The 12,063-nt window shown below is 54.6% G+C and overlaps 1 protein-coding gene across 3 annotated transcripts in view; it reads left to right on the top strand.

The window, feature by feature from the left end:
• Window positions 1-316: 316 nt before the first annotated feature.
• The window catches only part of PHF2 (PHD finger protein 2), a 103,590-nt gene continuing 91,843 nt past the window's right edge, over window positions 317-12,063 (top strand). Inside the window, exon 1 of one of the 3 annotated variants that reach the window (XM_034967768.4) lies at window positions 317-605. In XM_034967768.4, coding sequence (XP_034823659.1) covers window positions 508-605 — 98 coding nt within the window. In that variant the 5' untranslated portion in view covers window positions 317-507. Of the gene's footprint in view, window positions 606-1,093; window positions 1,303-12,063 lie in introns of those variants that run through there. The other 2 variants (XM_034967766.3, XM_063594321.1) reach the window with 2 other exon arrangements.

The following is a 12,063-nucleotide window of genomic DNA, read 5'->3' as shown; positions in this document are numbered from 1 at the left end:
CCCCCGGCCGTCTTCTCCCCCGGCAGGGTCCCCCAACCCACCTTCTCCCCCGCAGGGTTCCCCAGCCCGCCTTCCCGGCGGCGGGAGCGGCGGCCCAGGCCGGCGGGCGGAGGCGGCGCCACCCGGGGCGCTGACGTAGAGGCCGCTCGGCGGCCGGGGGTCCCTTCGGTGGGGCCGCGGCTCCCCGCCCGCCGCCCCCGCGCGTCCATTCCCTTTTGTGTCCCGCGCGCGGCCCGTCCCCCGCGCACACTAGCGCCCTGAGCCCCGCGGGCCGGCGGGCGGCTCCCGGCGCGGCCCCTCCAGCCAGCGCGCCCGGCATTGTGTGGACGCGCCTGGCCGGGAGCGCGCGCGGGGGCTGTCGTGCGCCCCCGTCCCCGTCCCCTCCCGGCCGCGGCGCCGCCTGCGCCCCGCCGCCCCCGCCGCCCCCGCGCGGCCCGGCCCCCGGCCCGGCCCGGACCGACCCGGGCAGCGCAGCGGCGGGGCCGAGCGGCGGCGCGGCGCGGCAACATGGCGACGGTGCCCGTGTACTGCGTCTGCCGGCTCCCCTACGACGTTACCCGCTTCATGATCGAGTGCGACGCCTGCAAGGACTGGTTCCACGGCAGGTGAGCGCGCGGCGGCTGCTCGGCTCGGCCCGGCCCGGCCCGGCCACCTTGCCCGACCGAGCCCCGCGCCCCCGGCTGCGCGCCCGCAGGCCCGGCTCGGGGACGGGCCGCCGCCGCCGCCGCATTCCGGGCGCCTGGGTCGGGGCTGGGCCGTGCCGGGCCGCGCGCCCTTTTGTGCCCAGGGCGGGGGCGCCAAGCACGGGGCCCGCGCTGGGCGCCCCTGGCCGCCGCGCACAAAGCGAGGCCCGCGGGCCGGGAGGTGGGCTCGGGGCTCGGGGCGCGGGGAAGTTGGGGCTCCAGGCCCGGGCCGGGCCGCCTGTCAGCTGGGTCGCGGCGGCCGCAGAGGCCGTGCATCCGGAGGGAGGCCGAGGCCCGGAGCCCCCGCCGCCTCCCCCCTGCGAAGTTGCAGGAACTTTCCCCGCGCGGGCTCGGGGCTGGCCGGGCCGGGAGAAGCGGGCGCACAGCCCGGCGCGGGTCCCGGGAGAGGTGCGAGTGGCGGGCTCCGACTCCGGCAGGGCTGGGGAGACCGTGGGGGCTCCGGCGAGGTGGCAGCCGGCGCGCCCACCCTCCGCCGTGGACGGCGAGCTCCCTCGGACCTTGTCCCCGAGGGCAGGACCCCTCCCGGACCCCCGCGGAGCAACTAGACCCGGCAGGCCTGAAGGTCCGCAGGCAGGAGTGCGGTGACAGAATAGTGTCTGTGAGTTGGGTAAGGGGGGTTTGTTATGGCTTTGCCACCTCCTCCCTGGCCTTCAGCTTTCCCCGTTTCTCTCCTCTCCGTTCCCGGCAGGAACGCCGGTTTTGACATGATTTTATGCTCCCTAAGGAAGATGGGGAGGGGGGAAGGAGGTAACGCTTGGAGACACTGAAAACCCCCGCCCTCTTGGCCCTTGCCGATGGCCATGACCTGGCCCCATGCCTAGGGCAGGTCCCTTCCCACCAAGAAGTAAATGGAGGAGGAGGAAGAGGAGGTGATAGTGTTGCCCAAACTGCTCCAACAGGTTCTCTTGCATCTGACTTTGCCTGTGGGATGTGTTTGGACCCGGGGCTGGCCAGGGCTGTATGCCCTCTGGGGCTCCAGTCCCAAACCACCGGCAGCAAGCAGCCGGGGGAAAGAGAGGGGTGTGTGGTGGTGGGTGGTCCGGGATTCTCCTTCCAGAGAGGAGATCCTCCTGCAGGTTCTAAGCCTGGGTCTTCAAGACTGGTCAGTGGCGCTTAAGAGTGGGCTGTGGCCCCGAGTCCAGTCCTGCCAGTTTACATGTGGGGACCTGGGTGGCTGGGATGTGACAGGGCCTGCTATGTCTGTCAGCCCCAGTCCTGAGTCCTACCTCCCTGCTGTTAGAAGGGCCTGGGACTCTGTGGGGTGGGGATGCCCACGGAAATCTGGGCTGCCTTCCTGGGTATGCCCAGGGCTGTGGAAGCCTCTTAGAGCAAGGGAGACTGAGTGTGAACACCGGGCTCTGCCCAGAACAGGGCTGACATGCACACCCTCAACTGGCAGCCATTGAGAAGTTCATGGCCGGGCCAAAGTGAGTGAGAGCCTCTAAGGTTCCTCATATCCAGGGATGCTGAGCAGCTGGCCCTGAAAAGCCCTGAAAGTGGTGGGGCCTCTGCCTTCTCCCCCATCTCCACCGGAGCCCTGACCTGGCGAGCGCAGTCACTCCGCTACAGAACCTTCTGGGCACCTGTGTCAGCTCCTGGCTGCTGCCCACACTCGGGGCCCAGAGTAGGGAGAGTGAGAGAACGCGAGAAGACCTTTGTCTCGCTGCTTAGGGGACCCTCTGGGAAGGGAAGGCTAGTTCTGAACTAGACTTCGAGGCCAAGGGAAAAACTCCAGGAATGAGGGGCAGGCAGGCGACAGGGGCTGAGAGCTGGCCTGAGAGCTGGTTGGTGTCATTTGCTGTATTGGCCCATGCAAAAAATCCCCAAAAGGGGGATGTCTGGGGAGGCTCTAGCTCCTTTTTTTCTTATTTGAGGTCTCTGATTGAATCCAGTACAGGCAGTTGATCAGCACAGATTTATTCTCACCTATTTGGGGTGGCCGTGGGGTCTGAAAGGAGCTGTGCTTTCCCTTGGCCATGAAAGTCATTTTCTCCTGCATCTAACCAAGGGTCATCTGCCAAAGTGAACCCTACGGGGAGAAAGCCTCTGGGTGTGCCTGCTCCCCAATGGTTCTGGGCAGGTGTGTGATGGGGAGGACAGGCGTCAGGGCTTGGTGGGGTTGGTACAGCTCTCACAGCCCTGGGCAAATCCTTTGGTCTCTCAGCATCACTTTTCTTTTCTCATCAGTAAAATGAATGTGTGTGACCAGACCCCGGGGTTTCTCGACCTCCAGATAGTCTCGTATGGCCTCGGTGGTTCTTTCCTGATCTTCGTACCGCCTGTACTGTGATTTATTCCTATTTAACATTTCAACTCTCTTTTTAAAAGTTTGAATACTTTTAAACTTTTTATTTTGAGGGGACTTTAGACTTACAAAAGAGTTCCAAAAATGGTACAGTTTCCCTGTATCCTTCTCTCCCTTTCCCTGCAGTGAACATCTTACCCAGCCATGGGACCAGTACCAGAATGAAGGAGTTAATGCTGGTGCCGGGCTGCTGACTAAACTACAGGCTTTATTCAAATGTATTTAACCAGTGTTCCCCACTTAATGTCGTTTTTCTGTTCTCGGATCCCACCTTGCATTTAATCCTCATGTCTCCTTACTCTCGAAAATATTGCTTTTAAAAGGAAACTTCGTATCATTCCCTGAAATAGAACATTACTGTAACTTACCATACACAGTAACTATAAAAATAAACACACAACTGTTAGAGTAAAACGCCTGTCTGTCCCACCTGTGGCCACATCACATTCCTCCAGCCAGCCCCGTTTTGGGGAGAATTGGAGAGAGGGTCTCTAAGTCATCAGCTACACTCGCAGTGGCTGCGTCTTTGCTCTTGGCAGCTTTGGCGGCAGCCGAGAACTTGTTTGGGATAGAGCTTTGGCCATTTGGGGCCAGAACTTGCTTCTAGGGTGTTTCCCTACTCAGGGACTCTGAGCATCCCTCCCAGTGTTCTTGCCCTGGTGGGTGGGGCTGCCCCGCTGGCCTGGGTTGGGGAGAATGTTCGCCATGGGGAGGGAGAATCGTTGTGTTCTATCCTTGGGGTCGTGCATCCTGCATTCACTGGAGGGAAGTGTGGAGCAGAGGTCGGGGAAACAGGCCCTCCTTTTAAGCCCCCCTCTGTCCTTGGGATGTGTGTGCCATACTTGAGCTGTCCCTTCACCAAGTTCTCCCAAGATTCCTCCTCCGGCCCCATCTTGACCGTGGCTCATCACTCCTGGGGTGGGGATCCTCGTCAGCCCAGCCCTTCTTCACGGCACCGACTGGAGTGCTGTCCCAGAATGTGGGCTTTGACCTGGGAGGGATGGATTTTTGTGGCAGGACCTGGCAGGAGGCCGCTGGAGGCCGGTTGCCTTCGGAGGTGTCTTGTCTGCCTCATTTGGTGGGGATGTGTGGCTCTGCACCGGCACTGAGGAGGACCTGTCCTCTCCTTTTAGGGATCCCACTCTTACATAAAGCCACTTGGGCCGTACACTGTGTTCCCTTGTGCCTGTGCCTTCCAACTGGAGGGTGGAGACCAGGCCCCATGCCCTCCACCCCTGCCTGCAAAGTGAGCTGGCATCTCACTTTGTCACCAACTTACTTTGAATAATTTAAATCTCTGGGAAGCAGGAATGCTTCTGTTAAAGTTTTAAACATCCTTAACCTGTAGCTTTCTGGCCCTCTTTCAGCTGCTTGTTCTATTGGACTGGAAGGGTTTTTGGAGGTGTAATCAGTAAAACTGACTTGAAAGAAATTGAAAGCTGTTCAGGTCACTTAAGTGACAGACATTTCATTCGTACCTCAGTAAATATTTGTTGGGCTTGTATTCTGTACGGAGTTCAGAGCTGGCTGTGAGGGCCCAGGGGTTAGCCAGGCAGCTTCTCAGATTGGTGGCAGCCACCCTGGAGGGGGAGTGTCTCAGCAGAGGAGGGGCGGGAGTGGACTGAGGTTTTGACTGTCCCCCGTGTTGCATGTTGCTGTGGGGAGAGGTTGGCAGAAGGTTAGGAGCAGGGAGCCAGTGAGGAGGTGACTGTCACCCTGCATGTGTACCCAGGGGGTGGGGAGTGAGGACTGGGGTCGGTAGAAGGGTCACATTCTGGAAGTGCTCAGAAGGTAGAGTGGACAAGACTTGCCTGGCATGGCTCCCTCCAATTCCTCCGTGTCCGTCTGTCTGTCTGGGCTCAGCCTGCCCTCCTCCTCAGGGCCCTGTCTCTGTGTCCATCTCCCTAGGGACGGAGTTGGCCTTTCTGGGCTCTCATTGTGCCCACCCAGTCTTAAGCTTCTTGAGGCAGAGCCATGTTCAGGGGCTACCTGGGAACACCACGCGGGGCTGTGGCCTCGCCCTGCAGGCCAGCTCTGTTGTTGGCCAGTGGAGTGTGTGTGCGAGAGGGAAGGAGGTCCTGCCGTGGGTCAAATCTGGGTGATCAGAACTGACAGTTAAATCCTAGAACCTCAAATGCCGGGGAGTACTGGGGGAAGGGGCTCTCCTCATGGAGATGTTGTTGTGATGTGTTTAGGAATAAATCATTTTAAAACAAGGAATTCTCCCCCTGTGTGAGTTTTGAGAGTTCTGGAGGAGGTGGGAAGAATGTCAGGCCAGCTTCTAGAGGGTAAAGTAGACATCCCTCTCTGTCGATGCTTTCCAAAGGAGGTGTGTCTTGAAGGAAGCAAGGAGCTTCATCTTAATTGTCAGAATGTTTGCTATTATTGAATATACTTAATATTTGACTGGAAGTGTGCTTGATCTGAACTTCTGGACTGCAGCCCACGTTTGTTTGGGGCTGCTTGGGTGCAGTGTGGCCACAGATACCCTAAAATCTGGGCAGAGATTTGGGTGGACGCTGCCACCCCCAGGCATCCTCTTTTATGGCTGTCCCTGTAGTGCCTCGACATGTGCCAGGTCCTTCTAAAAGAGTGAGTTTTTCTGGTGGGAGCAAGTGTGGGCCAGAAAATAGTGTTCCATGACACAGTTCTCTGGGAGAATCTCACTTTTGAAATTCAGGGTGTGGGTAAAACAAAGTCCATCTCTTGGTTTTTTTAAATAACAGATGGGCCTGATTGTGCTGCGGAAGCTAACATTCAGTCGGGGTTTAATGCCATAGGGGTTTTTCATTCATCATGTTTGGTTCCCACGTTGACTGCGAGGGGCAGATAGTGTGGGTCACCCTGTCACCTTCATTCCCAGCATGGACACAGAAGCAGCCAGAGCCTCTGTCACACACAGGTCTCTGGCTTCATCAGGTGCACTCTGAGCTGCAGCAGGTGGACACACTCACCTCCCAGAGGGTGCAGGTGAGGAGGTGGCACCTGGCTTAGGTTATTCTGGCTCAAGGGCCTGAGCAAATACCGGGGCTGATAACTGCTCGTGTCCATGGTTTCAGCAGTGTAACACGGACGGAAATGTAGTCACAGAGGAAGGCCACATACTGAGCTAGGGGATGGGAGGTGCTTCCCTGTCCAAGCAGCTGACTGCAGCAGCTCCCTCCTGGGTCTGAATATGCCCAGTGTCTCTCAGGGTCTCTCGCTGTAGTGCCTCCCTCTCTGCATCTCTCCTTCTCTGTCCCCTAACTTCTGCCAACCTTGATTCTCAGCTTTTTGGCTCTGTGGCAGGTAGGTGGCCCTAGCTGTGAGGTCCAGAATGGGACTTGGCTTCTATGCTTTAGGGTACAGGACCTGTTTACTTTTCTCCTGGACCCCCCCGCCACCATAGTGCTGGGTCACTCACAGAAGAACATATGAACATATTTAGAATTCTAGCCAGTGGTTTGGATCTCAAAGCATAGGAACTGAAAAATCTTTGTGGTATCTGTCCCTGTCTATCAAAGCTTTCCGAAGGAGGCGTGTCTTGAAGGAAGCAATTTGGTGTGAGCCTCATCTTAATTGCCAGAATGTTTGCTTTTATTGAAAATATTTAGCTAGAAATGTGCACATGGGGAAACGAGCCTTTTACCTTTTTTAAAAATTGAGGTGAAATTCATATAAAATTAACCATTTGAAAGTGTGAAGTTGAGTGGCATTTAGTGTCTTCATAGTGTTGAGCAACCACCACCTTTATCTAGTTCCCAAACATCTTCCTCACTCCTAAAGTAAACCCGGTATCCAATAAGTAGTCACTGCCCTTTCTTCCTCCCACTAGCCCCTGACAACTAGCAGTCTGCTTTCTGTCTCTATAGGTGTGTCTATTCTGGATATTTACTATTTCATATGAATAGAATCATACAATATGTAACTTTTTGTGTCTAACTTCTTTCACTTAGCACAATATTTTTGAGGTTCATCCACATTGTATCATGTGTCTGTGTTTCATTGATTTTTATGGCTGAATAATATTTCATTGTGTGGATAGACCACAGTTTATCCATTCATCAGTGTATGGGCATCTGGGTTCTTTCCACCTATGGCTGTTGTATATGGTGCTGCTATAAACATTTGTGTATAAATATTTGTTTGAACACCTGTTTTCAGTTATTTTGGATATATACTTGGGAATGGAATTGCCGGATCATATGGTAACTCTATGTTTAACTTTTTGAGTAACTGGCAAACTGTTTTCCACAGGGGCTGCATTATTTTAAATTCTCCTCAGCAACGTTCCAATTTCTCCACACATCCTCACCAACACTTGTTTTCCTAATTTTTTTTTTTAAATTAAAGCCATTCTAGTGGGTATAAAGTGGGATTTCCTTATGTTTTTGGCTGGCATTTCTCTACTGACCAATGATGTTGAACAGCCTTCACATGCTTGTTGGCCATTGGTATATCTTCTTTGGACAAATGTCTACTCAAGGCCTTTGCCCACTTTTACATTGGATTGCTTGTCGTTTTATTGCTGGAGTGTAAGAGTTCTTTATATAGTCTAGATACTGTATCCTTTTTTTTCTTTTTTCTTTTTTTTTTTGAGACGGAGTTTTGCCCTTGTTGCCCAGGCTGCAGTACAATGGCGTGATCTCAGCTCACCGCAACCTCTGCCTCCCCGGTTCAAGTGATTCTCCTGTCTCAGCCTCCTGAGTAACTGGGATTACAGGCATGCACCACCACACCTGCCTAATTTTGCATTTTTAGTAGAGATGGAGTTTCTCCATGTTGGTCAGGCTGGTCTTGAACTCTCGACCTCAGGTGATCTGCCTGCCTTGGCCTCCCAAAGTGCTGGGATTACAGGCATGAGCTACTGCGCCCAGCCTAAGTGCTGTATCCTTATCAGATACATGAGTTGCAAATACATTTTTCCATTTTGTGGGTTGTCATTTCACTTTCTTGATAATGACTACTGATGCACAAAAGTTTTTAACTTTAATAAAGTCTGGTTTATCTCTGTTTTGTTGCTTGTGCTTTTCGTGCCATTTCTAAGATTTCATTGCCTGTACAATCCAAGATTATAATTACAGGTTTACTTCTGCGATTTCCTTTAAGAGTTTTATAGTTTTAGCTCTTATCTTAGGTTTTTGATCCATCTTCTGTTTATTTTTGTAATGATGGAAGGTAGGAGTCCAGCTTTATTCTTTTGAAGCTGGATATCCAGTTGTCTCAGCATCATTTGTTGATGACTATTCTTTCTCCGTTGAATGATCTTGGCACCCTGGCCAAAAATCTTTTGACCATATACACAGGGGTTTATTTCTGGACTCTCAGTTCTATTCCATTGGTCTATATATGTCTCCTTATGCCAGTACCACACTGCTTTGATTACTGCAAAGTTGTAGTAAGTTTTGAAAGCAGAAAGTATGAGTCCTCTGATTTTATATTCTTTTTCACTGTTGTTTTGGCTATTTTGGGCTCCTTGCATTCCATATGAATTTGAGGATTGGCTTTTCCATTTCTGCAAAAAAAACCGCTCTTGGAATTTTGATAGGGATTGTGTTCAGCCTGTAGATTGCTTTGTCATCTTAATAGTATTAAGTCTTTTGATCCATGAACGTGGGATACCTTTTCACTTATTTGTGTCTTCTTTAGTTTCTTTCAGCAGTGTTTTATAGTTGTTGGTTTACAAGTCTTTCACCGACTCAGTTACATTTATTCCTAGATGTTTTATTCTTTTGGACGCTATGGTAAGTGGTATTATTTTCTTAACTTCTTTTTCAGATTGTTCATTGATGGCACTTTTATCTTTTTTTGTAATCACCTTTTAATGTGTGGTGACTGAATTTACAGAACTGTACATGTGCAGGGTGCTGCCCACCCCTGGCATGCTCTCTGTGTTCATGCATGTGCTGCTGTGTGCCCAGTGCATGCCTGCATGCTTGCGAAGGAGGGTTGCTGTCTTCTTTTTTAACCATAAGTATTTTTGCATCAGATGTCGAACTAGGCGTTTTCCATACATGTGTAAGACTTCTCTCATATTGTGTATGGGGTCCTCTTGTGTGGGTCTCCATCTCCTTTCCCTGACCGCCATCCTCCCCAGGGGCTATCTTTTTGGCTACATGCTTCACTGCTGAGGATCCTTTTGTGGAGCAAGGCCAGGGTTCTGGATTCCTAGAGTAGGGACAGCAAGCACAGTTATGGAGCAGTGCCAGCCGCTCTGTGTGGGCAGCACGTGGCCTCATTGATCTCCATGCATTAAGTGGATGGTTCTGCTTAGGTGGAGAGCATGTGTAAAGCCCTTGTTCATTCTTGTTCCTGACATGCCATGGGTAGGGCGCAAGGCCATAGTATTGGACAAACATGAGGATCTGATTGGCCTTGGAGAGTGCTCTGGGACCAGGATCTGACCTGGGGACTGATACACCCACCCCTGGGGCTGCCAGACTCAGGCATTGAACCCTGACCCCAGCACCTTCACCCCACAATTCCAGATCACTAAGATCTTATTGTAGCTTTGTGATTTTGTCCCTTATTTTACCCTTCCCCTTATAAAACCCCATCAAGGCGTATTCTGTGTATGAATCTCCGGGAAAGCTTGGGCCATTGGAAAGAGTAGTTGGGAAGCACTAACCAAGAACATGGGGCCTGGTGGGAAGGCAGCGTCAAGTGGAGCTTAAGGCCCTTCCCTGCCAGGTTCCACCTCACCAGCAGGTCTGGGCTGACCTGCTTTTGCTGGAGCAATGGTGCAGACTGATTTAGGGGTTCAGGCCCATTTCCCTGAAGGAGAGACTGAGGCCTGGAGTCCTGAGACACTTGGTATCCTGGAACAGTATAGAAACTGCAGCCTTAGCTAGTCTTCTGCACATTGCCTGGAGAAGGGGTGAAGTGGGGCTTTGGGAGGGCTCACTGAACCCGGGGAGAGGGACCCCATGGCCCCGCATGAAGCAGCACACACAGGCTCAAGTGGGAAGCAGTGGGGAGTCTCACTAAACCTTCCTTGGCTGGAGTCAGCCAAACATGAAGATTAGTTGCCCTTGGTGCTTGTGGAATCTCTCCTTGGAAGTGGGAGGCACTGTGGCGACCACTGCCCAGCAGCACATAGCAGAGGTGTGCAGAAGCAGCCAGGCAGGGAGAGGTTTTCTCCACTGTTTGCACCCAGCACTGGGCACTTCTGGATGCCACCCTGTTCCTTGCAGCAGCTCCCTGGTGGGCTTTGGATGGAGGGGCTACTCAGGAGAAGCCAGCTGGGGGAGGGCCAGCAGCCGGCCAGCAGCACCCACTCCTCCCATGCCAGCCAACATACAGGCCGGATGGGAACAGTCTGTGAGGTTTTTGTGCCACTCCTGGCTGTGCTTGGCAGCTCTGCATGTCACACATGAGGAATCCTGAGTCTCAAAAGGGCCTGGGAATCCAGCATGAGCTGTACTAGGAGTCAAGAGGTTTGCCACGACTGGGCTTGGTTCCTTGTTCATGAGCGAGCACGTCCCTCAGTCTGTCCATCTAGCTGGTGACGTTTCCTGAACACCAGGGGAGACCAGGCTCTGTTCTAGGCACGGGCAGCAGTGAGGAAGACTGCACGGCCCCTGAAGCTAGTGCTGGGGGACAGGGTTGGGGTGGCATGGCCCTCATCACCAGCCGCCTGCGAGTCTGTGCCAGAGCAGATTGGGGTGACAACAGACTGCACTGTGTGGGGTGAGGGGCAGCATGTGGCTGGCCCCCCGAATGAGGGGAGATATGGTTAGGGAGGCACCTTGGCCTGTTGGCCATGGGTGGGAGTTACATTTTGGCCCCAGTGCAGGAAGATGAGGACAAGGCACAACATTCTTTAGTTTGCAGTCTATGAAGTTCTTTCAGAGTTCTGTGGGAGGCATGGAGTATAGGGCAAGATGGAGAGAGGCCAGAGACTAGTTAGGGGCTGGCAGAGCCCTGGGTGAGGGATGGAGGAGCCTCGGGTGAGGGACAGAGGAGCCCCGGGTGAGGGATGACAGAGGAGCCCTGGGTGAGGGATGATGGAAGAGCCCTGGGTGAGGGATGACGGAGGAGCCCTGGTTGAGGGATGACGGAGGAGCCCTGGTTGAGGGATGATGGAAGAGCCCTGGGTGAGGGATGATGGAAGAGCCCTGGGTGAGGGACGGAGGAGCCTCAGGTGAGGGATGGAGGAGCCCCAGGTGAGGGATGGAGAAATCCCAGGAGAGGGATGACGGAGGAGCCCTGGATGAGGGATGGAGGAGCCCCGGGTGAGGGATGGAGGAGCCCCAGGTGAGGGACGATGGAGGAGTCCCAGGTGAGGGATGACGGAGGAGCCCTGGTAAGGGACGACGGAGGAGCCCCGGGTGAGGGATGACGGAGGAGCCCCGGGTGAGGGATGGAGGAGCCTCGGGTGAGGGATGATGGAGGAGCCCCAGGTGAGGGATGATGGAGGAGCCCTGGGTGAGGGATGATGGAGGAGCCCCGGGTGAGGGATGATGGAGGAGCCCAGGGTGAGGGATGGAGGAGCCCCGGGTGAGGGATGATGGAGGAGCCCCGGGTGAGGGATGATGGAGGAGCCCCGGGTGAGGGATGATGGAGGAGCCCCGGGTGAGGGATGATGGAGGAGTCCCAGATGGTGGATGGAGGAGCCCCGGGTGAGGGATGATGGAGGAGCCCCGGGTGAGGGATGACGGAGGATCCCCGGGTGAGGGATGATGGAGGAGCCCCGGGTGAGGGATGATGGAGGAGTCCCAGATGGTGGATGGAGGAGCCCCGGGTGAGGGATGATGGAGGAGCCCCGGGTGAGGGATGATGGAGGAGCCCCAGGTGAGGGATGATGGGGGAGTCCCAGATGGTGGATGGAGGAGCCCCGGGTGAGGGATGATGGAGGAGCTCCAGGTGAGGGATGATGGAGGAGCCCCAGGTGAGGGATGATGGAGGAGTCCCAGATGGTGGATGGAGAAGCCCCGGGTGAGGGATGATGGAGGAGTCCCAGATAGTGGATGGAGGAGCCCCAGGTGAGGGATGATGGAGGAGCCCCGGGTGAGGGATGATGGAGGAGTCCTGGGTGAGAGATGATGGAGGAGCCCCAGGTGAGGGATGGAGGAG

The sequence above is a fragment of the Pan paniscus genome, chromosome 11, assembly GCF_029289425.2.
Source record: "Pan paniscus chromosome 11, NHGRI_mPanPan1-v2.0_pri, whole genome shotgun sequence".
In the NCBI taxonomy this organism is placed as follows: Eukaryota; Metazoa; Chordata; class Mammalia; order Primates; family Hominidae; genus Pan; species Pan paniscus.
Note: the sequence above shows the minus strand (reverse complement) of the source record. Positions and strands in the feature narration are given on the sequence as shown.